At 35.5% G+C, this 25,848-nt stretch overlaps 6 gene segments (V, D, J or C); all 6 read right to left on the reverse strand.

Annotated features, from left to right (window-relative positions):
- Window positions 1-8,074: 8,074 nt before the first annotated feature.
- On the reverse strand, window positions 8,075-8,655 carry LOC130237641 (T cell receptor alpha variable 12-3-like). The segment is given in 2 exon segments: window positions 8,075-8,472; window positions 8,565-8,655. Coding segments are annotated over 2 exon segments (441 nt in total).
- Window positions 8,656-9,126: 471 nt separating this feature from the next.
- LOC130237650 (T cell receptor alpha variable 9-2-like) lies at window positions 9,127-9,623 on the reverse strand. The segment is given in 2 exon segments: window positions 9,127-9,473; window positions 9,581-9,623. Coding segments are annotated over 2 exon segments (390 nt in total).
- Window positions 9,624-9,841: 218 nt separating this feature from the next.
- On the reverse strand, window positions 9,842-10,566 carry LOC130237655 (T cell receptor alpha variable 12-3-like). The segment is given in 2 exon segments: window positions 9,842-10,194; window positions 10,527-10,566. Coding segments are annotated over 2 exon segments (393 nt in total).
- Window positions 10,567-12,774: 2,208 nt separating this feature from the next.
- On the reverse strand, window positions 12,775-13,317 carry LOC130237663 (T cell receptor alpha variable 25-like). The segment is given in 2 exon segments: window positions 12,775-13,112; window positions 13,272-13,317. Coding segments are annotated over 2 exon segments (384 nt in total).
- A 2,330-nt stretch (window positions 13,318-15,647) lies between these two features.
- LOC130237674 (T cell receptor alpha variable 18-like) lies at window positions 15,648-16,130 on the reverse strand. The segment is given in 2 exon segments: window positions 15,648-16,003; window positions 16,091-16,130. Coding segments are annotated over 2 exon segments (396 nt in total).
- A 3,992-nt stretch (window positions 16,131-20,122) lies between these two features.
- Window positions 20,123-20,662, reverse strand: LOC130237684 (T-cell receptor alpha chain V region CTL-F3-like). The segment is given in 2 exon segments: window positions 20,123-20,457; window positions 20,620-20,662. Coding segments are annotated over 2 exon segments (378 nt in total).
- Window positions 20,663-25,848: the final 5,186 nt, after the last annotated feature.

The raw sequence follows: 25,848 nt of genomic DNA on the forward strand, positions 1-25,848 counted from the left end.
AAACTATATCAGTTAGTTTGCTGTCAAATTTGTGAAAGTATATAAATCCAGTTTTTTTTTATGGTGGCCTATTGTTTCAGGGGTTTGAAATAAATTAAAATGATAGTAATAGTACTTACTGCAGCTTAGGAGAAAAATGACAGCAGGATAGAAGAAAAACATTTTCACTCAAGATTCTGTCAGTATGTGTTTAAGTCAGTGTTGCATCTTTGACTTGTTCTTCTGGAGTCAACAAAACATTAAGCTCCTCCCTCAAACCCAAGTCTACTTGCTCATCATTTACACCTGATATTATGGTTGGATCTCAAGTAGATGAGGGAGAGACAATTTCTTTAACATCTGGTGTTTATTCTGCTTTTTTTTCTCTCTGAAGGGTGAGTATATGAATGCATGTATGTTTGTTTGAATATTGGATTGAGCATTCAGAGAAATCACAATCTAATATTCTTCTATCAGCTCCAAGACTTGTAAAGAGACAATGCCAGCCTTGTGAGGACTTTGAGAACAGCACAACCTCTTAATTAATACACAATTTTGTTCTTAATATTGTAATGATCAGGTAATTTCCTTGAAAATATGTGCATAAACATTATATACATGCCCATCACAACATTTTGACTTTCTCATCTTTCTGCTAAAAAAGAAACCAAAAATATATGTAATATCAATGATAATCTATTGTGTGCATTATATATAAAATCCTTAACTGCCTTGGGGAAAAAAATATCACCAAGCAAAATTGCTCTCTGCTTTCTTCCATAATCTCTGATTATGATTGTAATGTTACCATGTACCTTTTTGTAAAGCTGCTTCGGAACAATAATCACTTTGAAAAGTGTAGTGGCTATTTTCTTTAAGGAGGCTCTCTCAGTGGTAAACAAGACAAAGTCTTACCCAAAGTCCCTTTTAAAGTTTTATTCTTTGCAAAGAAGGTCACACAATCATACATCAACGACAGTTTCTGCAGAGTGAGAGATGCCGAAACGGAGTCCGTTCTCTTTTTGTCTAGTTTGTAATGCCCACAAGGTCATCAGTGACCTACAGGATGAATTACATCAGCACTCAACTTCATTTCTGACCATCTATATTTCAGTCTTACCTCCCACCCAAAATATAGCTTGTTAAATCACCATGTACTTATCCAGATCTTGTCTGGTGATAAACAGATGTTAAAGTGGTCACACTTGGTCTAACGTAAACAGTACATTAATGGAAGAATAAAAGAACTGGCCTTTATAATGTATGTAAATGAATTTCCGCCACAAAAAGCAATGTACAATTAAATTTAGGTTGAATAGCATTGACGTTAGCTTGACATTTAGTTTAATAAAACTATACTGTCATGATATGCTATATGATAAAAAAAAATTGTTTAATAATGGGTGGCATGGTGGTGGAAGAAGGTCGCTGGTTCGAGCCTCGACTGGATCAGTTGGCATTTCTGTGTGGAGTTTGCATGTTCTCCCCATGTTCGCATGGGTTTCCTCTGGGTGCTCCGGTTTCCCCCACAAGTCCATGTGTGTGAATGAGTGTATGGGTGTTTTCTGGTGATGGGTTGCAGCTAGAAGGGCATCCGCTGCGTAAAACATATGCTGGATAAGTTGGCGGTTCATTCCGCTGTGGCGACCCCATATTATTAAAGGGACTAAGCCGAAGAGAAAAAGAATGAATGTCTTATGTTCAATGGTCATCAAAAAATAGTCGTCTTGGCTAAAATGAGGCTTAAATTTGGTCTGTCTGTGAAAATCTATATAATAAATCCAAAACCAGTCTAGTCATCAAACTGATTCTTTCATCAAATTGAAACACCAGTTATTTAGAGTTCTCGATTGTAATCATTTATTCCTGTGTATTAGTTAAGTATAGTTTTATTTTTGGACTGGTTTTGAGATGTCTATAGATTTTTGACTGCCCAAATTTAGCCTTGTGTCAAACAAGCAGTCTATGTTTAGATGTCTATTAGACTTCTTTTAAATACAGAAAATGCTGTGTCCTCATAATATACGTTGACATGGATTGTCATAGACATTCTGATTAAAAGTCAAAAGTTGATCTTTTAAAGTAAGTTTGTCAGTGACTCTGTCAGCCTGAAGTCTTATGATCAGAATGATTTTGTGCAGAGGAAGAGTGTTTTCCTGTCACTGTGGGCTTCAGGGCACAGTAATACACAGCAGAGTCAGTCACTTTAGCAGGGTTGATTTCCAGTTCCGTGAGTTTGCTTTGTTTGTGAACTGTAGCTGATAGCCAGTGGGCTGATGGGTCTGCTTTAACTGCGACTCCAGATTCAGTGATGGAGAGAAGGAGTTCAGGTTTGAATCTCTGATACTGACGATACCATAACAGATTATAAACAGCACCAGTGTAGTTGCAGGACAGAGTAACATTGGTACCATCTTGAGCTGCTTTTTCAGAATCGTGAGATGTTATAATGTCACCAAAGGAGTCTCCTGTCAAATAAAAATTGTGAATCATTTCTATTGCTTTTAAAATAGTAATCAAAAATAAAGAATTACAAATGTTCTCACCTCCAAGTGCTGAAAGGAACAAAAGAAAATAAATCCACATAATGCTGCTTCAACTCACAGAATGACAGCACACTAAGACAAAAATGAAAAATACACTCTCATAGAGCTCCTCCTTCTGACAGCTTAGAAGGATTGCATATTCAATTCACCTTTATTTGTATAGCGCTTTTACAATGTAGATTGTGTCAAAGCAGCTTCACATAGAAGATCATAGGGAATTGAAACAGTGTAGTTCATATGAATTACATTTTTACCTCCCAGACCTATAGGGATCAGAATCATAAAGAAAATAATAGCACTTTTTACAGTCTCATAACTAAGGCTGTACAGTATGTAGCAAAATTATCGTGATCACAATTAGGGCTGCACGATTCTGGCTAAAATGAAAACCACAATTTTTTTTTTCTATTTTTGCTGAAAATCAAGATCATGATTTTTTTCACGATTCTGTAGATGTAAAATAAAGGTTAATATGAGTAGACTATTATTATTGTTATTTCTCAATCATACGGTAAAACATCATTAATAATATTAGGCCTATAGGTCTACTGTTGGTTAAAATGCTCAATTTGTATAGACTTAGAATGATGAACTTAAACAGAATTTAATTATGTCCTGCTTGTTAATTCACAGTAAAGTGATGACATCAGAATCAACTTTTTATAATTCTGAAGATTAATTATTATGTATAAGATGTTTGCTTGCCATTTGTTACTGACAACATTATTAGACCCTTTTTTCACTGGTAAAATGAAACATTTGTCATTTTGAAATAAAATCAGATTCCCTCTTGCATTATATTTAACATTATATAGACTAGAGCTGCACAATTAATTGAAAAAGATCGCGATCTCGATTCGACCCCCTAGGCGATCTTAATCCAGCATTTCTATGATTCTGCCAATCATATTTTTAAAATCAGTAGAGAAGAAAAGGCGGCTGCACAGGTCTTCACATTGTTTTACATATATCTTGTTCAGCAACTAGGACACCAATGGTGTTAAAATGGTGTTGAAAGAGTCATATACTGTATTTATAAGGTATAATTCACCCAAAAATACCATTTCTGTCTTTATGTAATGATGTATTCGCGGCTGCGATATCACACGTGACGTGAGCTGCTGACCGTGAGCTGTTACCACAGAGAGGGCGGGTGCGCACCTGTGAATGAAGTCTACTTTAGTGAACAGAACCTGCATAGGCTGTAAATAACAGGTAATAAAGTTGTAAATAACGTTCAGTTTGTGTAACAGTGATTGTTTAAGAGCTGCACGGGAAGTATGAACCGCACTTAGCAGTGAAAATGAAACCGAAAGCATGCACAACATTTAAATAATCATATTGCATTATAGAGTTATGATTAGGCTACGACATGCATTTGATATGCTTTTTTTCTTTCTTAGCGAACACAAAGTGTTGTGCATGAAAATAAACAGTAGACCTACATATTAAAATAGTTTTTTTGTTTTTTTTAACAATATTTATAGAAATAACAATATTTCATCACTGGGAAACATCCATACACACTCATTCATGACATACACTATGGACCATTTAGCCTACTCACTTCACCTGTGCGATCATGTCTTTGAACTGTGGGGGAAACCGGAGCACCTGGAGGAAACCCATGCGAAAATGGGGAGAACATGCAAACTCCACACAGAAACGCCAACTGACCTAGCCGAACCAGCGACCTTCTTGCTGTGTGGCGAACATATAATTTACTAATAATATGTATTATAATTAATTAATTTGAAAAAAACAATTCACCTGTTCATTTTAAAATCGTTAAATAAATGACTTAAAAATATTGCTAATAAAAATAGCTTCTTTTTTTTTGAGAAATGTTAAATCGTAAGAAATATTGTTAATGCATTTTTCCAGTATCGGAGAACCCCTAATTTTAGCTATTCAGATAAATATAACCACACTGTAGGAATGTGGTTGATTTTCTAAAATAAAGCTCTAGAATAATATTATTTTGATTCACTGAACAGAACAAACTCAACTCATAATGGGAATGTTTATGGATTTAAACATATTTTTAAATGTCACCTTAGGAACTTTGTTTACTTTTTACATCGCTGAATCTTCCATTACAATTGAAGAGATGTTTAGATGCATGCGTTTGTAGCCTTGCTCAGCCGTGGATGAAAGCCGGCCATCCGACTGGCCTCTGAGCTCAGTGGCAAAAATGAGGAACTCCAGTCGAGATCTTGGATCTTGTCGATACCACTGTAAAGTGTTGACAATTCCAGTGTATTTACAGGAGAGGGTCACATTGTGTCCTTCTGAGATGTGCTTATCTGAGCTCATTGGGTTTATTGTATGTTGACCAACATTCCCTGTTTAAAAAAAAAAAAAAAAAAAAAAAAAAAAAAAAAATGAGCGTTTAAGCAATAACCACCTCACGCTCATGCAGAATTTATTTAATTATTGGATTAAAACTTAAAAAGAACTGACCTTTCAGCTGAGAAATAATGATCAAGAGCAGGAACAGCATCTGACCTGCACTATAACAAAAACGGCAATGAGATTCAATGCACACAATTTTTTTTCCCAAGATGTAACTACAGTAAAACTCAGATATACTTTAGCTGGAGTGTGGTAATAAAAAGCTTTATATAGAAGATTCATAGCTCCTCCTTTCAAAAGTAAATTAAATTGACAAATAGGTTGGCTGAACAGTATTAGCTAATTATAGGCCTATTTCAAACCTTCCATTTATATCTAAAATACTAGAAAAAGTTGTTTCTGCTCAATTATGCTCCTTTCTGCAGACCAACAATGTTTTTGAAGTGTTTCAGTCAGGTTTCAGAGCTCATCACAGTACAGAAACTGCATTAGTGAAAATAACCAACGATTTACTCTTAGCTGCTGACCAAGGGTGCATCTCGCTATTAGTTCTACTCGATCTTAGTGCGGCACTTGACACCATTGACCATGGTATCCTTATTAATCGCTTAGTCTACAGGTGTCCAGGGACATGCCCTACAATGGTTTAAGTCATACTTATCAGACCGTTACCAGTTTGTGAATATTAATGGACAGCCTTCACAAATCAGCCCAGTAAAATACGGGGTGCCTCAAGGATCAGTTTTAGGCCCTTTGCTGTTTACAATATACATGCTACCCCTGGGAGACATTATTAGAAGACATGGGATCAGCTTTCACTGCTATGCAGATGATACTCAATTATATATTTCAACTAAACCTGACGAGACGTCTAATCTGTCCAAGCTAACTGAGTGTATTAAAGATGTTAAAGACTGGATGACCAACAATTATCTTCTCTTAAACTCAGACAAAACAGAATTTTTACTTATTGGGCCAAAATCCTGTACACAGCGGATCTCACAACTCGACCTACAATTAGAGGGATACAAAGTTAGCGTTAGCTCTACTATAAAAGATCTGGGTGTCATATTAGACAGCAATTTAACTTTTAAAAATCATATATCCCATATCACAAAAACTGCTTTCTTTCATCTGAGAAATATCGCTAAGTTACGAAGTATTCTATCCATCTCAGATGCAGAAAAGCTAGTCCATGCTTTTATGACTTATAGGCTGGACTACTGTAATGCACTGTTTGCTGGCTGCCCAGCATCCTCTATTAACAAACTTCACCTAGTACAAAATGCAGCTGCCAGAGTTCTTACCAGGTCTAGAAAATTTGATCACATCACCCCAATTTTATCCTCCTTACACTGGCTGCCTGTTAAGTTTCGTATTGAATTTAAAATATTGCTTCTTGCATATAAAGCTTTAAATAATCTAGCTCCTGTTTATCTAACCAATCTTCTGTCTCGCTACAATCCAACTCACTCTTTAAGGTCTCAAACCTCAGGGCTTCTGGTAGTACCTAGAATAGCAAAGTCGAGTAAAGGAGGTCGAGCCTTCTCATTTATAGCTCCTAAACTCTGGAATAGCCTTCCTGATAACGTCCGAGGCTCAGACACACTCTCCCAATTCAAAACTAGATTAAAGACCTATCTGTTCAGTAAAGCATACACTTAGTGCACCACTTGGGGGCTTCCACACAGGTTATGCATCTTGTTGATATACACTGTGAACATCAGCTACGCTAATTATTTTCTTTATTCTCCATTTCCACCTGGGGATACTCTTCCCGAGGCCCTCAGACTATGCAGAGTCACTGATTCGATCCAAGACCAACGACGAGATGATCCCAAGGTTTTTATATCCTGGACCTGGCCGAATCCTGAGCAGCTACTGTGGTGGTCATGGAAGAGTGGAGAACATGAGACTGATTCCTGTGACGCTCCAGAGACAGACGAGTCTTCGCTGAGGCCAGCTTCCAGCCTCCTCCACTGAGACTGCAGCTCTGCACAAAACATTTGGCCAGCGGAGAAATTAAAATGGTCGTGCCCAACTGAGTCTGGTTTCTCTCAAGGTTTTTTTTCTTCACTTCCGCCTTTAGTGAAGTTTTTTTTCCCTCTCCGCTGTCGCCACTGGCTTGCATGGTTCGGGATCTGTAGAGCTGCGCATCGTTGGATTTGCTCTTCAGTATTTGGACTTTCAGTAGTGATTATTAAACCACACTGAACTGAGCTAAACTGAACTGAACTTAAACACTACAAACTGAACTACACTGTTCCTATTTACTATGACCTTTTATGTGAAGCTGCTTTGACACAATCTACATTGTATAAGCGCTATACAAATAAAGGTGAATTGAATTGAATTGAATTGTATATTATTTGAGCATTGATATTGCAATGTGTGCATCCACAATAGTCATCTCACAGGATTGGATTTGGGGATGAGCATTTCTGACCATTCTTCATTTCATTAATTCACAGGTTTGACAAACAATTAATCGGGGGTGGAGCTTAAGCAAGAGGCCAGAGCGTGTGTGAATCATAGCGACAATTAAAAACATTCAATAAAAAAAAAAAATATATATATATATATATATATATATATATATATATATATATATATATATATATATATATATATATATATATATATGTATGTATATGTGAAACACTGAACATTTCCTTGCTCTATTAAACGTCATTTGACAAATATTTAAAAAACAAAAAAATTCAAAGGGGGGCTAATAATTCTGACTTCAAATGTATATTGCAGCCAAACAAAATATCACGATGTCAGATTTTTCCAATATCATGCAGCCCTACTGACAACTGAATTGAGGGTCTTTTGACTGTATTTAGTTTGTTGTGCTATGATCTTTATTAAAGAATCTCAACTGTTTCAGAGAGTTTGGAATTAGACGTAAAATAATTAGTGTCAAAATCTGAGCTGCACAAGAATAATAAATTGCCCATGTAATACAATTATATTCATTTTGTTAAATTAAGACTTATTAGAGAGGCTGGGGAATTGAACACATCTCTTCTGTCTCATGGAAGTCATAGAGCGCCACCTCCTGGCAAAATAGAGTTATAGTTAGTGTGTTCTGTACAGTTGGAGTCATGTGGTAAACTTGGGAACTTTTTGTTTAGTGGATCATCTTAATATAGTTGGTTCCATTTAATATGGCAGCTTTTTTTGAGGATCTAGGACCAGATAAAGTAAATGTTTGAGGCTTTGTTTGTTTCATAAAGGCATGTGAGGTTTTTGTATGATGTAGCTGTATTTCCTGTCACTGTGGGCACCAGGGCACAGTAATACATGGCAGAATCTGTTTCTACAGCAGAGGAGATCTTCAGATCCACTTGTTTGGTGTCTTTATTAACTTGAGCAGAAAATCTGTCTGGAGTGTCTTCACTCATAGCTCCACTTTCAAAGATGTAAAGGATGAACTCTGGTTTGGATCTGGGAAGTTGTCGGTACCATTGTAAACCATTTACAGAACCCGTGTAGTCTTTATAACTGCAGGATAGGGTAACAGCATCATCAACATGGCTGTTTTCATCCAGGGATAAAGGTTTTATTACATCTGCATCTGTGTGTTCTGTTAACGCATAAAAGAATACAGTAGTTAGATAAAAAAGATCATTTGAAAGTACTAAGTACGTAAACAGTAATAGATGTAAAAGAACTTACCAAAACTTGTCCACAAAACACAGAGGAGAGTGAAAATGATCATAATAGCAGATGTTAAAGCGGAATCTGAAAGACTGGAGTATCATTCACACTGGATGCCTTTGACTTCTGACATCCTCCTTCAGATTAAAATGCTTCTACATCTTGATATTAAACCCCGCCTTCTGGAAAAATGATTTACTTGATGTTGACTTCATTTTTAAACCAGTTCATGCAACATGTTCAAATTATTCATTAAAGAGAACATATGTTAAATATATGAATTAATGGATACATTTTACTTTATTGCAAATCAAAAAGATACAGAAACTGAATATGGAGAACTAATCAATTGTTGATTTATTATTTTTATTTCTATTTATAAAATAAAATATTCCATATAGCATAACATTTTAGTTTGACTTGGAAAAGTTGTAAATATGAGTGAAAATAACCACAGGACATGTCAGCAGTTTTATTGATGACTTAACTGTACATTTTTGGTGGCCATTAGTAATTAAACTGAAGAAATGTATAAAGAAGGACTAGTTGGGGCATATGTGTAGGGGAAAAATGCTTTCGTTTATATAAAATCATTTTTGTGCTGTGTTGCAAGCTTTCCTGTCACTGTGGGCTGCAGAGCACAGTAATACACAGCAGAGTCTGATACTGCAGCAGAGGAGATCTCCAGATCCACACGGTTATCATGGAGATTAATAGACATGTGTGGATGAGGCGGAGAAGCGGTCACTACAACTTTAGTAGATTTATCAATCAGCACTACGAACTCCAACACTGATCCAGTTTTCTGTCGATACCAGTGAAGGCGGTAAGCAGATCCATCAAATGTACAGGACAGAGTGGTGTTACTGCCTTCGCTTAAAGACACAAATGCTTCTTCACGTCTAATGGAGTTCTCATTCGCTGTACCTGCAAACACGATTAGCAATCTAGTGTTATCAATCTTAAAAGTGTACTTTTAAAAAGTCAGTTTGTTGTTGTTGTTATTAACATAAGATTTTAAGTCTTCTGCTTACCATAATCCAAGACCAGTGCTAAAACAAAGCAGAAGAGGGTCATTGTTGTAGGTAGTTTTGGATTTAATGATGTATCAATTGGTGTATTAAGACTTTTTGAGCTCTTTTGCTTGCACCACATTAAGCTCCACCCACAAGTGTAGTGTGGCAAAATGTACAGACTGATTTTTGTGGATTCATTATACTAATTGCTGATTTAGTCTCAGAAACAACATAGTGTAAACAGTAAATGTTCTTGTTAAGTATCAATAAATTGTATGGTTAAAATACAGAATGATTTTGTGCAGAGGAAGAGTGTTTTCCTGTCACTGTGGGCTTCAGGGCACAGTAATACACAGCAGAGTCAGTCACTTTGGTAGGGTTGATTTCCAGTTCCGTGAGTTTGCTTTGTTTGTTAACTGTAGCTGATAGCCAGTGGGCTGATGGGTCTGCTTTAACTGCGTCTCCAGATTCAGTGATGGAGAGAAGCAGTTCAGGTTTGGATCTCTTATACTGACGATACCATAGTAGATTATAAACCACTCCTGTGTAGTTGCAGGACAGAGTAACATTGGTACCATCTTGAGCTGCTTTTTCAGAACCGTGAGATTTTATCACTTCACCTATTACGTCTCCTGAAGAAGAAAGCATACTAGATTAACTAATATGATCAGATGAAATAATAGGATTTGAGATGCAATTTATTTTGATGGTCCACTTTGAATATTCTTTTGACTAGATAAGCAAGTTTGCAACTCCATGTTGATGAACTATCACTAAAGTATTAGTAGACTTGTTAGGGTTAATAGAATAAGCTGACTTGTACTTGCCAAATCAGTAGAATATCTGTTGAGGAACCATCAAAATAAAATTTTAGCAGAGACATTAAGCAGACAGAATGTACAGTGCAAATCCATTAAAACATTAAAATGTATGATAAATGTACATAAGATTCAACATTCCACACCTGCAAGTGATGAAAGCATGATAAGTGCACAGAGCAGCATGATGAAATGAAATGAAATGACAGGCTCAACTGTGTTGTTTTAATATTTTTTCTGACTGAAACCCTGTGATTTAAGCCTGGAGCTCCACCCTGTGGAGACCTACAATGATGAGAATTTAGCTTAAGAACAGCAGGAAAAAAGAAGGACGCCCTCTTCTGTGTAAGAAACACATTCAGACCTTCATGAAGCTCTGAGAGCTTGGATGATAATGTATTTCTATTTGTATCCTCTAATAGAACTAAAAATACTGATAAGAACTGATAGCAACTTTTTATATGCGTCCTTCTTAAATTTGCTCTCATGATCTGTTCAATAGTTTCAGTTTATAGAAACATGTTTTATTTGTTTTTAATATTATTGTTATAGAAGATTTCTTGCTAATGTGCATTAGAAAAGATAATGATAAGTATATATTGCACATTTATTATCCATTTTATGAAACTGATATCCAATGAAAACTTTCCACATATTAGAAATACAGTGCAGTTTGCAAAAAAAAAAACAAAAAAACAAAGAAATTAAGAAACATATACAAATATATTATTTTAAATATTTAAAACAATATTTAGGTTGATTCATCAAACTATTGTTTATTTATTACATTATTATATATACCTAAAAATACGTGTGTTAAACTGAGAACAAACAAGTCTAAGATAACAATTGCAGTTAATATGACAAGTATACATTGCACATTTTTTCACAAAGACATTGTGATGTTAGCCGACCATTCCATGGAAAAAAGCAAGTATTCTACAGTACTTTAGAAGTACTCAAAATTGTGTCTGTCAATGTTTTCAAACTATTATATTTGATTTACCAAAGTGGCAATTTCACATCTGTCACATCCATAACGGAGAGGTGTCACAGATAACGACATTTTTTCTTCATGAATGCAAAAAATATAAAATAAAATCAATAATTTTTGTTCTGTGGTGAGCCGAGCCTTTTCTTTTTGTTTATCATTGTTTCTTTTGGGTTGTGCAGTTTAATTCACAGAATTTCTACAAAGTATGTTGTATAAACTCGCAGACTTTTTTGGTCACATCCATAGCGCATGTTTATTTTCCTCATTTAATGTACAAAACATGTTTACAGATTGATATTTTTCTGCTCCCATAACTCTGTGGTCAGTTGTTCTAAAAAATATAAACAGAAGTTTCAATATAATGTTAATGTAGACTTTCTATGTGAATTTATGTTGAGTTTTTACTGCAAATGTCATATATGACATTAAAATTGAAGCAATAAAAAAATAAATCAAATTTGAAATTATTTGCTTCTCAATGCATGTGCATAATCTGAAAATTATGTCTTTTCAGGTTAGCCACATCATTTTGAAAATACATCAGGTTTAATCAAAATATATATAAAAAAAATGTGTTGTCAATTGTGTAAGGTGTTAAGTAATTAGAAAAACCAATCAAAATAAAAAACCCTGTTGATTTAAAAATAAATGTTATTTCAGAATCTCAAGTAACTCTACATGACTGCTAATAATCCCTTTTTCAAAAATGTCAAAGTGAATTAGCTTTTCGAGTCGAATTTGTCGCGGTAATGAGATTTTTTATAACTTATTTTATAAATTATGCTTAAAAAGGTACTAAATTTTTATGTATATATTTTAATTAACGTAGACTTTGTTTTAAATCTGCAAAAACAAAAAGTTAATTGAAACCTTTTTTTGAAAATTCATGTTTTTAAATCGTTCAAGTTTTCATGAGAATCACCCATATATATATATATATATATATATATATATATATATATATATATATATATATATATATATATATATATATATATATATATATATATATATATATATATATATAGTAACGTTATGAAAACGGTTTCATTAAATGGCTGTGTTGGGAAATAATTTTAGTTTAAATAATTAGTTGTTGTATTGGGTGCATTTGTATAAAATATAACAAACTACAACCAAATACCAATGAACAAAGATACAAATAAAAAACTTAAAAACAATGCTTTGCTTTAATCAAAATTATGAATGGGATTGCTTTGAATTTTCTTGTTTAGAGATTTGGGCATATGGGATGGTGAATGCAGGTAAACATTTGATGGTAAAGATGTCAAAATCCAATGCTTACACTTTGAAAATAGAGAAAAGGTTATTATGCAGCACAAATCTAAAATGAAAGAAGGTGCACTTCACAACTAGAATATGAGAACTTCCATGAGAACTTAAGCACAGTTTTTGTAAGGAGCAGGTCTGTTTCCAGTCACTGTGGGCTGCAGGGCACAGTAATACACAGCAGAGTCTGTCGCTTTAGTAGAGAAGATCTCCAGATCCACTTGAGTGAGTGCTTTTTTGGCCATCGACGTGAGACGTAAAGTGGGTTCAGATCCAACACCAGTCTCTGTGTTAAAAATAAGGTACACTGGTCTGGATCCTGGATATTGACGGTACCACTGGAAGCTTGGTCCAACACCACTGTATTTACAAGAAATCACAGCATTTTCTCCCTCTGAAACATGCTTTTCAGCTGAGAGAGATTCTATTGTATATGCATTAGCAATGTCTGTGAAAGAAGAAAGTCTGTTTGTAGCACAAGTCAAATTTTAATTGAAAGCATATTGATTTACAACCTGAATTAAAATATATTGTGATAAACTATACTGTAATATATTCAGTCAGCTGGCGTTTGAAGAGCAATAGGTAGCATTAAAGCACTACTTACCCTTAAGAAGTGAAAATAGTATCAATACTATAGTAAACATGGTCATTGTTGAGCAGAATGAGTTCTTGAAGTGTGAAACTCATGCTGAAGTCAGGCATATTTAACAACACACAGCAGAGCTCCATCCTGTGGCGGGAAAAGAGCAACAGTGGACATTTTTTTTTGTTGAATGTATGGTTATTGGATTACTTTGTACAAACAATTAATGATTTTACAGTCAGTTTTACAATATATATTAAACTCATCGTAAATAGTTGTTGTCTGATTAGTGTAAATCCAAGAAAAACTGTGAAAAGTCTTAAGGATTAAAGTGTAGTTCACTAGGAGAGCAGCATCTTGACTCACTAGAGCTCCTTCTTGTGGAGGGAACTCGAATTACTTTTTGCTGCTTCACTCCAGGTATATCGGTCTGTGAAATGCAAGACAGGGGCATAACATGAAAGGTGTGTAACTTGCAGTTATCGAGATCCCATTGAACCATGTGAGATGTCACGAGATGTTGGCAAGATGGCGGAAAAACTTCCCAGAGAACATTTTCAGCAAATCTTTTTATGCGTTTTCTCCAAATTTTTCTACAACCTCTTCATTTGATGTCTAATATAAATCTTTGCAACTTCACCTGCTGACTTCATCTGTTTTTCATGACAGTTAGCTGACTCAGGGTCACCCTCTGTGGTGGCAAATAACAGTACAATGGCGTCAAGTATGTAAGCCTCTGCAACGTGTTGCTGTACATGCACAGTGGAGTAGGTGTAGATGTTAATAACTGTGGTTGGGTTTAGGGTTGGGGAAGGTGTAGACGTTAACAACTGTGATGGTTGGGTTAAGCATTGGGGAAAGTGTAGACATTAATAACTATAATGGTTGGGTTTAGGATTGGGCTGGACGTTAATAACTGTGATGGGTACAGCGCCATCTCTCACTATAGTTGTTAAACGTGATATTTAATTAATCTGGTTTCTATCTAACGACAATTCAGTCTTTTGAATCTGTCAGGTAATGTCACAGTAGAAGTACACTGCTTCAAGTACAAGTACAAGTACAAGCGTAAAAGCGAGAGATTGTTCCTGTTGGTTGTGTACCTTTTTTACCAACCAGGTTTGTTGACGCCATTATAATGACACAGATTACTTTGCGGAAAAAGTGATTGACTGGTGGTAATTTGTGTGTAACTTATTTTTATGTATTTATGATTTGGTTCTGAGTAAAACAAAGAGCATGCGGGTCAGGCAGTTGAAACGGTGGGCTACAAATAATTAATTCGTTATGAATTGATTAATTATTCATAAATGATTAATTTACCACCACCTACGGCGACGATGCCATCGTCCATTGCAATGCGTCACATTTCACAATTACACATAAACATATCACAGTATTCTCACAGATTTGATCACAACCTCCAACAAGCGGATTCTGAACATGACTTTAATTTCATTATAATTAAACAGTGATATCCATTTAAACAGATCCTCATAATCACAATTTCATTCATTTTTAGGCACAAAACTTGTTAAAATATTGTTATGAAAGAATAACAGTTGCGTCTGCAATTGATGTTTTAGTAAAAAAAGTCTTACCATTTCTTATAAAGGACATCTTGCACAGTCCATGGTAGTGTTATATAATACATGAGCTTGTTAGGTTTTTTTTTTGTAATGTTTAAAAGATCATTACTATTTTGGAATGGAAAACTGCTTTAGATTTCTTTATTGTGGGAGAAAATATGATTCTTGGCGTCACCATGAAATAGAATCTGCCCGTTTATATGTTTTATGAAATGTTGTAATGCTGTTTAGTATAAATAACATGTCCTTGAATTTTTTTTTAAATATTCATTTTTCATTCATTCATTCATTCATTCATTCATTTTCTTTTCGACTTAGTCCCTTTATTAATCTGGGGTCGCCACAGTGGAATGAACCGCCAACTTATCCAGCACTTGTTTAATGCAGCGAATGCCCTTCCAGCTGCAACCCATCACTGGGAAACACACACTTATTCACACACATAAACTACGGACAATTTAGCCTACCCAATTCACCTATACCGCATGTCTTTGGACTGTGGGGGAAACCGGAGCACCCTTGGAAACCCACGCGAACGCAGGGAGAACATGCAAACTCCACACAGAAATGCCAACTGACTCAGCCTAGGCTCGAACCAGTGACCTTTTTGCTGTGAGGCCACAGCACTACCTACTGCGCCACTGCATCGCCTTTTGTATATTCATAAACCTTAAATAAATAACTTTTAAGTCCTCTTAGCAACATCTCTGTATTAGCATGAGCGACAATCGTCCAGTCAGTACAGTATTGTAATTCTTAAGTCTCATAAATTGTTGCAGGAGAGGTGTAGCTCATAAATGTTAGTATGTTAAGTGATCATAATACTGTTTGTCAGGTTTTTGTACAGTGCCGAAGTGTTTCCTGTCACTGTGGGCACCAGTGCACAGTAATACACAGCAGAGTCTGACATTTCAACGTTGGAGATCTCCAGATCCAGTTGTTTTTTGTCCTTTTGTGCTTGAGCTTGAAGACGGTCCTTCTGCTCTGGTGCCGCATTTTCAAAAGTTTGCAGGAGATATTCAGGAGTAGTGCTGTGATGCTGTTTGTACCACTGTAAACTCCTTATATCATTTCCATTGTAGCTACATGAAAGGATCACCTTCCCTCCTTCTAAAACCTGCTGTTCAGCAGAGAGAGGTCTTATTGCATTTGCTAAAACGCTTTCTGAAAAACAAAATCAATAAATGAATGCACATTTCATAGTTGTGGATGAAATCTTGACAAATGAGTTAAAATAATAAAATGTAATACCTGTAAGTACGACCAGAACTGTGAGACAAAATAGCATCATGATTGAGAGAGATCGTATGTGTTTAGAGCACTGCAAGAGCTGAGTGCAGATTCTGTGGAAGTGTTGTTCTCATCATTATAAAGCTCCGCCCACTGAAATTCTCTCTAGTTGTGATATGATAAAGGTGTTGCTTCTAGCTAAGTATATACGAGTTGTCATGCGGATTAGAAATAAACAAGCCTCTTTCATCATTTTGGCAAAAAAACCTCTCTGAATTGACTAGTTTTTGGCTAAATTAACATTAATGATGTTTATCCAACAGTCAGAATTTCAATCTCAGTCTCATGTGTTTGTCTCCACCACTTATATACAAGTATAAATATTATAACTCCACTTTCTACATCTCTACTCATTTCTCTCTACTCTACTTATTCTTAAGTGTCTTTTTGAGATTTGTATTGTTTGCATGGAATATTTAGGTAAAATTAAATACATACTTTTGCTGATGAGCAATTCCATGCAAATGTCAACCTTGCCAAAATAGTGAAACCCTTTCTATGTTGTTTGTGGAGTCTTGTATTTTACAGTTCTGTAAAAATACTCCAATGTCTGTCAACTCTTTCAGATGGTTTAATTTGAATCACCAAAGTCACCAAGTGGCAGTTTTACTTCCGTAATGGAGAAAAGTCAGAGCCATAATGAAGCATTTTTCTAGTAAATGTAAAGGAAAGTAAATAATGTTTGTTCTATAGAGAGCCGACTCTTATCCTTTCAATTAATAGTATTCTTTATTTTGGGTTGTGCAGTTTAATTTACATAATTTTTGTCATAATGTAAACTTCCATACTTTTTTAATCAAATTCATAACTCATTTATTCTGTCAATTAAGCTATAAAACACGTTTACAGTTTGATATTTTTATCATTCCTTATCTCTCTGGTTAGTTGTTTTGGAAAATATAAACCGTGTCAATTAGGCATGGAACTATAACGGTTTTCAAGGTACACCGCCAAAATTTTCTGCAATACCATTCCCAAGGTGTGTGTAAGATATTTTTTAGTTTTTAGGACAACAGTATCTCCAGCAGAAAAGATCTCCAAAGATGCCGTTTTAATTGTAAAGAAATCTGTGTTTTTGAATCTAATGAAGACAGAAGTCATTGATTCATTTGAATTATTTAGCACGACATGTTTACTGCTTCAAAGTTTTTTACCCAGACATTTAATATGGAGATATTTTAGAGCAGTAATCACAAAACCGTGAAACTGTGATATTTTTATCCATGGTTATCATACAGTCAGAATCTTATACCGGCCCATGCCTAGTGTCAATATACTGTTGACCTATACAGTCTCTATAAATTTGTTTCAAGTTTTTACTGCAAATGTCACGTTACACAACACTGGAATTGCTCTGATGTCACTCTTATGTCTTTGTATGTGTATATGTATGTTAATTGCTATGAATACCAATTAAGTATTGACAATAGTCATTAAGTGAAGTGAAAACAAAAGAAAAATAGTCAGATGTGAGACACTGATGCCAGGTTTTTGTACAGATTAGAAGTGTTTCCTGTCACTGTGGGCACCAGTGCACAGTAATATATCACAGAGTCTGTCATTTCAGCTTTGGAGATCTCCAGATCCAGTTGTTTTTTGTCCTTTTGTGCTTTAGCTAGATGACGGCCCTGTTGCGCTGGTTCTGCATTTTCAAAGGTTTGCAGGAGATATTCAGGAGCTGTGCTGCTGGAATACTGTCTGTACCACTGCAAACTTTGAATATTACTTCCACTGTAGTTACATGAAAGAGTCACCTTTTCTCCTTCCAAAACCTGCTGTTTAGTAGACCAAGGACTTACTGAATTTGCAAAAATGCCTTCTGTAAAAACAAAAACAGAAACGTATTATAAATGCATCTTTCATGTTCATTTAATACAGTTTTAGGTGTTGTCATAACAAAAAAAGATGTATTAACAAATATAAAATCAAATGTAGATACCTGTAAGAAGTGTCAAATGAAGATGTAAAAGAGGACCATGATGACTGATGAGATCAGCTACAATAGAGATTTGGGGAACTGCTGTGCTGCTTTCTGTTGTACTTGCTCTTGCAAAAGCTCCACCCAAAGGATTATGGCAGTCTGTTGATTTTTAGAAATAGTAATATTTTATTGGAAATATTGTCAGAAATTACCTTGTTCTTGTCTTCTATTATTATTTTATGAATTCATACATTTCAGCATGATAATAAGGTGCTATACATATGCATTTCCATATGATTATGATGATCTGTTTAAATGGATAACAGTGTTCAATTATTATGAAATTAAAGTCCACTTGTTGGAGATTGTGATCAAATCTGTAAGAATACTGTGATATGTTTATGTGTAAGTCCTGAGCACTGTGCTGGGCATGCACACAACCTGCATTATAACCATATATACTTTACACTTTTATGTGGCACCTGGTAATGGAGTGTTAACAGAGGCCACAGCTTTAGAAAACCGTATCAGAAACTGTACTGTGTTGCAGCAATCTGCCTGGAAATTCCGAGCGTACAGTACATGATCTAAAAAAACGGTGAACTGAAAAGTGTACTCTGGTGTGAAATGGCGTTTATTTAGAGCGAGGCTTAATGATCCATAAGTGAAGTACTTTACTTTTTGTATAAATATCAAGTCTTTCCTGAAAAGAAAGCACAAATAAACCAGATACTGTATAGAAACATGACTGATTTCATAGAGTTGTTCAGACTGATTCCTGGGTTTACTTTTCTATTCTGTAGTCTAAGTGAGTACTGCCTTCTGCTGGACAAGTTGTGCTATCACACTACTGATTACTATTGTATTTTTAATTATTTTTTAAAGCTAGTAGCTGTTGAATGACAAGTAATTTGACTTTTACAGTAGATATGCTGCTATTTATTTGATTTAAGATATTGTTGATTTTTATCTGAGTTTATAGATGAAGCCTAAACAGCACTGTTCATCTGATTTTTTTTTCATAATTTAAAATGTATTCAAATTATATTTATTTAAAAATACTATTTTTATAATATAATAAACAAAGGGTTAGTTTACATGAAATATGTAGAAATGACATGTCTTGTGTGCGACATGGATATGCATTATAGATATGCAGTATTTATGCAGTTATATTATTTATCAATACCATTTAATGTCATTTGTTACACAACAGGGCCATTTAAAATAAGCCAGAAAGGGGTGATTAACTGTGGTGAAAGAAATTATTTTTACAAGAATCCTTGCTCACATTTTCTATAATTTTATATTTATTTTATTTTTTTTCATTTTATGTTTGTGGTAGTTTCAGTCTCTTGTTGAGTCTGCAAATAGAAAGCATGAGACAGTAATGAACAGACAGTTTTTGTACAGTGTTTGTGTGTTTCCTGTCACTGTGGGCTCCAGGGCACAGTAATACACAGCAGAGTCTGATACTGCAGCAGAGGAGATCTCTAGATCCACTTGCTGTTCACTCATGCTCATTTCTCCATCCATTCCAGGGATTTTCGGAACTGCATATGTTACAGATTTTGTGGCTGACTTCAATACAAGAAGCAGAAATTCAGGTTTAGATCCGGGATACTGTCGATACCAATGCAGACTGTATACACTGCCATCATATTTGCATGAGAGCCTGACTGGAGTCCTCTCAGTGATATGAACATCGCTCTGCAGTGGTCTTATTGACTGTGCCAGTGTATCTGCAGAAAATAGAAAGCTTTCTTTAGGAGGAATGAACAGATGTAAAAAGCAATCAATACAAGATTGTAAATAAATGCTAACTTGAATTGTTAATATATTTAGCATTTCAGCTTTAAACAAATCAGCTTAGTACAGTATATGACTTACATTGTGTTACAGACAACACCAGCAGACAGCAGTGAAGCATCATCTTTGCACAACAAACAGCAAATGAAACTGCAGACAGATGTGCATTTCTGTCAGATCCTGCAAAGCTCCACCCAAAACTCCCAATCAACACATTCAGAGTCACTGAATCTTTCACACACTCTGATCTTCTCCATGAGGTTTTAGTACAGTGTAGTTGCTCTTTCTGTCACTGTGGGCTGCAGAGCACAGTAATACAGAGCTGAATCTGTGACTGCAGCAGAAGAGATGGTCAGATTCACCTGCTTCTCCACTTTATTCACACTGGCGTTCAGTCTTGGGAAAGGAGGTTGAGCATGAAGCACGGTGTTTGATTCAAGCACACGTAGCAGATATTCTGGTCTAGATCCTGGATATTGTCGATACCACTGTAAATTGTCTGCTTGAGTATCATATTTGCATGACAGAATGACCGTTTCACTCTCAGTGGCCTGCTTTGTGCTCAGCAGTGCTGTTATTGACTGGCCAAATGATTGATCTGCAAATACAGCAAGAAACGGTCTTCAAAATAATGAAAAGACATTGTTCTTAATTTAATGTATATACTTTGTTGCATAAAAATAGCAATGTAGAGTTTATTTTATTTTATTTTTTATAATTTATTGAAATTTTAAAATTAAACGATGAAAATTGCACTCACCCATTAAGACTAACAGTACAAGTAGGCAAACAAGAGAACTCATTTTTACATTACTGAGGAACAGACTGAAATCAAATGGTAGATGAATGGTAGCACAACATCATGAAGCTCCTCCCACATGTCTTAGTATGATTATGAATACATAAGGTTTATTTTACCGTACAATTCACTGGTGTTCTAGTGTATATGCCTAAAACACTTAATACAAGGTAACTGTATGGGTTAAGGTAGGTTTACGGTTAGTGCCTACTAATTACAGTATTATGTTTAATACATTTCTAAAATATTGTAATAGGACAGTAAAACTAATTGCTACAAAAAATAATTTACAGGTTTATATTAGTGCCTAAAGCATAGATACTTTATATATTAAATAAGTGATCCTGCTGTGATTTTTTTTTTTTTTTTAGTTTTTCAGCTCTTTTCTGAGATTGCACAATTGACATAGAAATATGAAGAATGTTGTAAGTAAATATAAAGTAAAGCCTGGTGAACCGTTTTTCCACACTTGTTTTATTTAGAAGTACTCCCTCTGAAATAGAGCTCGGACAATAAATGATGTTAGATCAGGTCGGGATATAATTTGTCAACAATGATAAACTGGGCTTTTTTATATATATATATTTTTTTATATTTATTTTTTTACTTTATATTGATCTAAGACTTAATCACACAGCAGAAATGTGCAACAATGGGAATCTAAAAAATTTTGTTTATTAGAGATGTACTAAATTTTACCCGCCAAAAATTTTTAATCCAAAATGTTATGCCATTTAATGGATCCTCTCATTTTTGTGGCATCAGTCTTAGCTGGGGTACTCTTTTAAATCTGGAAGCATTAACAACTTATATCGAAATATGTATCATTATCATTCATTCTGGAAAATAATTATCTAGATTGCATTTTGCTATGTCGCCCAGCCCTACTCTGGAATGTAGAGAAAAATAAGAATAGTTTTCATGCATTATAATGGCAAGATGCACTGACAATGTTTAATTTGTAGTTTTTTTTTTACAATGTAGATTGTACCAAAGCAGCTTAACATACTATAGATAAAGGAAATGAACTAAACCATAACAATATTCAAGAGTGTGGAACAGTCCAGCAAATATGGCATGTGGCATGCAGAAGAGCAGTGTTTAGAATGCTTGTGTAGTTCTAATGAAATTAAAACTGATTCTTTTCTGTTTCGTATAAAGGGCTGATTACACGTGGTCACCTTTACATGAGGTGAGGTTTTTTTTTCCTGATCTGAAAGCTATCTAATGATACGGTATGAATGAAAATGAAACATTAAACCTCTTGCTTTATTCTTTCTATACTCAAGTACTGTATAAAAATGCAAAAACATGCTCTCTTTTTTTTCCCATCATTCCTGACTGAAGAGGCTCCAGCTATCATTCTTGTGCAGTGTTGTGTTTCCAGTCACTGTGGGCTTCAGAGCACAGTAATACACAGCAGAGTCTGATACTGCAGCAGAGGAGATCTCCAGATCCACACGGTTATTCTCCTCATTTAATTTAGCAGACAGTCCAGGAATTGGAGGATCAGCCGGTTGTTCAAGCTTTGCTTCACTAACCAAAAACAAAAACTGTGCTTTGGAGCTGCTGTGTTGTCGATACCACAAGAGAGCATCACTGTAATAAGAGCCATTGTAATTGCCGGACAAAGTTGTGGAGTAAACATTGATGACCAATTTAAATGAAGAGAGAGGAGCAATTCCTTCTCCATGAATATTACTTGAGACAGACAGAACATTAGTGTTTAATAGATCAAATTGTTAATCTCTTCAGTATCTTTTCTTCTATAAAATATCACGCATCTTATCTGAAAAGTAAAGAATGAACCAGACACCACAGAGAAACATCATAGAGCAGCACAAACTGTGTAACTGACAGATTCTGTGCACCCTTTAAATGTCTTTTTGAAGTGATGAACCAATTCATATCCTCTGTAATGAACACTGCCATCTACTGTACATATTTTGCTAGTACTTTGTTTTGTAATTTCATGCTAATTTTATTAGCTGTTTATTGACAAGTAGTTTTACCGGTGCTGAATTTATCATGTCAGGATGATAAGCGCTTGATGTGCGGTGCTTTATTTCTAACAAATTTAAAACTTGTTTGAACACGTTTGACAGAAAATTCATTCCTGATCGGTTTGTACTATTTTTGGTAACCCAAAAGTAGAATAAAAATTTGATCATTGTTTAGAAAAATCACTGCACCTGTTCAAAGTGGAATGGCCTCAGGAAAGCAGGTTGCAGAGTACATAATAGTTAATAAAAACTGATTACCTGCTTTCGTCTTTGGAAGAGGACCGACGCAATCCAAAATGACGTGCTCAAAGGGTTCGCCAATAATAGGAATCGGAACTAGTGGTGCTGGTGGAATCTTTTGGTTTGGTTTGCCAGTGACCTGACAAACATGACAAGTGCGACAGTGTGAAACAACATCCTTCTTTAAGCCAGGCCAAAAGAAATGTTCAAGAATTTGTTTGTAGGTTTTTGTCACACCTAAATGACTGGACAAAGGGTGATCGTGGGCCAAATTTAGCACTTGTTTCCGATAAATTGTAGGCAGAACAACCTGACAAACAACCTCCCACTCATTCTCTACATCTCTGCTAGGACGCCATTTTCGCAACAATAATCCATTCTCAATCACGTATTCACTCAGGTTGTTTTTCGTTTGTTCAAATCTTTGTCAGCAGCAGAAAAACATTTTGTTAAGGGCTCATCGTCTCGTTGTGCATTTTAATTCGTTCATTCGTTCATCAGCAAGGATGAAACAGTCAGGTTTATCAACAACTTCAGGCAAAGATGAAACTTTATCCCCGGCCAAGTCATTTCCGAGTATAAATGCAACACCCTTTGACAGGAAAGAAGAACGTACATCCACCTTGACAAACCTGAAATCAAATCACACTGCAGGTGAATTCAATGCAAAGTTACCGTTAAACCCCATCTCAATTCCCTGAACTAGAATATTAGATCCACAATGAGTCTGGTCAGATAAAGGAAGTGCATCAGAGATTAAAAACGAGTGAAGTACGCCAGTGTCCCTCAAGATTTTAATTTCTCTCTGCTCTTCAATATTTCCGTTTACAGAAACCAGTCCCTTCATTAAAAATGGCTGAAAGCCAGCGTCAATTTCATTTTCATTAGAGTCAAGTCCAGACAAAGTTTTCACAAAATTTGCTGGTTTTATTTGTCCTGCTGATTTTTTCGTTTAAGTACTGAACAATCAGAAATAATGTCCGATTTTGTGGCAATAAAAAAAACTCTCTAGTCTCTTTACTCAATTGTGAACTACTTTTTGGACGTGCAGAATTTTTAGCTGTGAATGAACTCACTGTCTTGTCAGGTCGGGGTACAGAAAACACGCTCTTGTGCGTTAACACATACTCATCTGCAAAAGTTGCGGCTTGTGACAAAGTAGTGACTTTCGGTTCATTAAGATACGTGACAATTCTGTCTGGCAGGCAATTTTTTAAATCCTCCAAAAGCATTATTTCTCGCATCGCATTAAATCTCTCACATTGTTAGCAGTCAACCATTTATCAAAAAGAACTCCCTTATCACGGGTAAATTCTACAAATGTTTGCTGCGCATTATTTTTGGTTTCTAAAACAATGTCGATACGCTTCAGGCACCAACTCATATGCGCGGAGAACAGCGCTCTTTACAGAATCGTATTTCAAACTCTCCTCCAAAGCTAATGCAGAACAAACTCCTGGCTTTTCCGACTAATTACACTGCAGCTAAAGACCACCAAACTTCTTTAGGCCAATGAAGTGCGGCAGCCACACGCTCAAAAACAGCAAAATAGGAATCCACTTCAGATCTCTGAGTGAGGCACTTAAGCAATATGCTTACTAATATCAATGCACTGGGCGAAACATCCCTCACAAAACCTGCAGAATTATCATTAGCAGCAGGACTTGCAAGATTTAACTGCACAGATCGGCCAGCTGTCAGAGTTTTACCGTGTGCTCTCTGCGTCGATTTCCAATATGCGGATATCCAGGCGCAGCTTCATTTCGGCTTGGCGCCTCTCAGCCCGCTCTTGGGCTTCTATCTGCATGCGAGCCAGGCAAACCTTTAGCCCCGCATCACCCCCAACTCGACTGAAGTCTGGGAAAGTGGATAGAAGGGCGGCAAGCCTGTCTTTGCCTCGGTATCCACGTCAGCATACTCACCGTCTCCTCCTCCGTATCCACTAAATTATCAGGAGTGTGTTCTAGAGCAACAGCACCAGCCTCATCGACATCCGCATCAGATAAAATTAAAATTTTGTGTTCAATCAAGTGCTTTAAAATCTCGTCTTTAAGGCGCTTTAGAGATTGCCTCACCACAGGAATGCGATAGTGTTCACCTATATGCAACAAATCGTCTTTCCTACATCGCTCAAAAACTTCCAGTATTGGATTAGCAAACAAAATGTTTCTAAATCAAAAGTACTCATTGTCTAAATTCTCACAAATACTTACAAAAGACCAAACATGCAAAAGGGAGAAAATGATACTCGATTTCACTTTGTCACAGTTTCTCTTTTTTTTTTTCTTCTTTTCTCTACACCATCTGAATATATATAATATATATATATACACACACACACACACAACTATTATCCGGGACAAAATTAAGATTTTAAATTTAAATACATCCCGGACGAGCCCCCCAATTATGTTATATCTTTTTAGATGTTAATATTAAACTAAGGGTATTTGACATAACATATAATAGTTGAGTGTGTGTGTAACAAATGGAGGGAGAAAGAAACGACTGAAGAACCAAATATCACTGCAATTGTTTATTGCCCATACTTCCAGTGAAACCAGTGAAAATATATTATACAGTGAAAGGAAAATATCTACAATAAATAAATGATGAATTACCTGAGGGGAGAGGAAGTAGTCAGATGTACTAGAATCAAAGAAATAAATATAACAAAACTCAGTAACTGTTTTCAACAACTAAACTAAATATGAAAGCATGAAAAGAAACATCGTCAACGCACCAAATGTCTTCACTAAACTACTTTAACTAAAAACAAAACATACACAAAGCAGCACATTCTCTTGAACCTAATGAACTAATACAAAAGCTGAATCTCTGTGTTGTATATGTATATCGCGCGGACTTACCTCACTCCTACAACCTCGAGGTATCACTCAAATACATCAGTTAACTGGACAAGTTCACAAGCAAACATTGCACTTTC

The sequence above is a fragment of the Danio aesculapii genome, chromosome 2 (assembly GCF_903798145.1).
Source record: "Danio aesculapii chromosome 2, fDanAes4.1, whole genome shotgun sequence".
NCBI classification, from domain to species: Eukaryota; Metazoa; Chordata; class Actinopteri; order Cypriniformes; family Danionidae; genus Danio; species Danio aesculapii.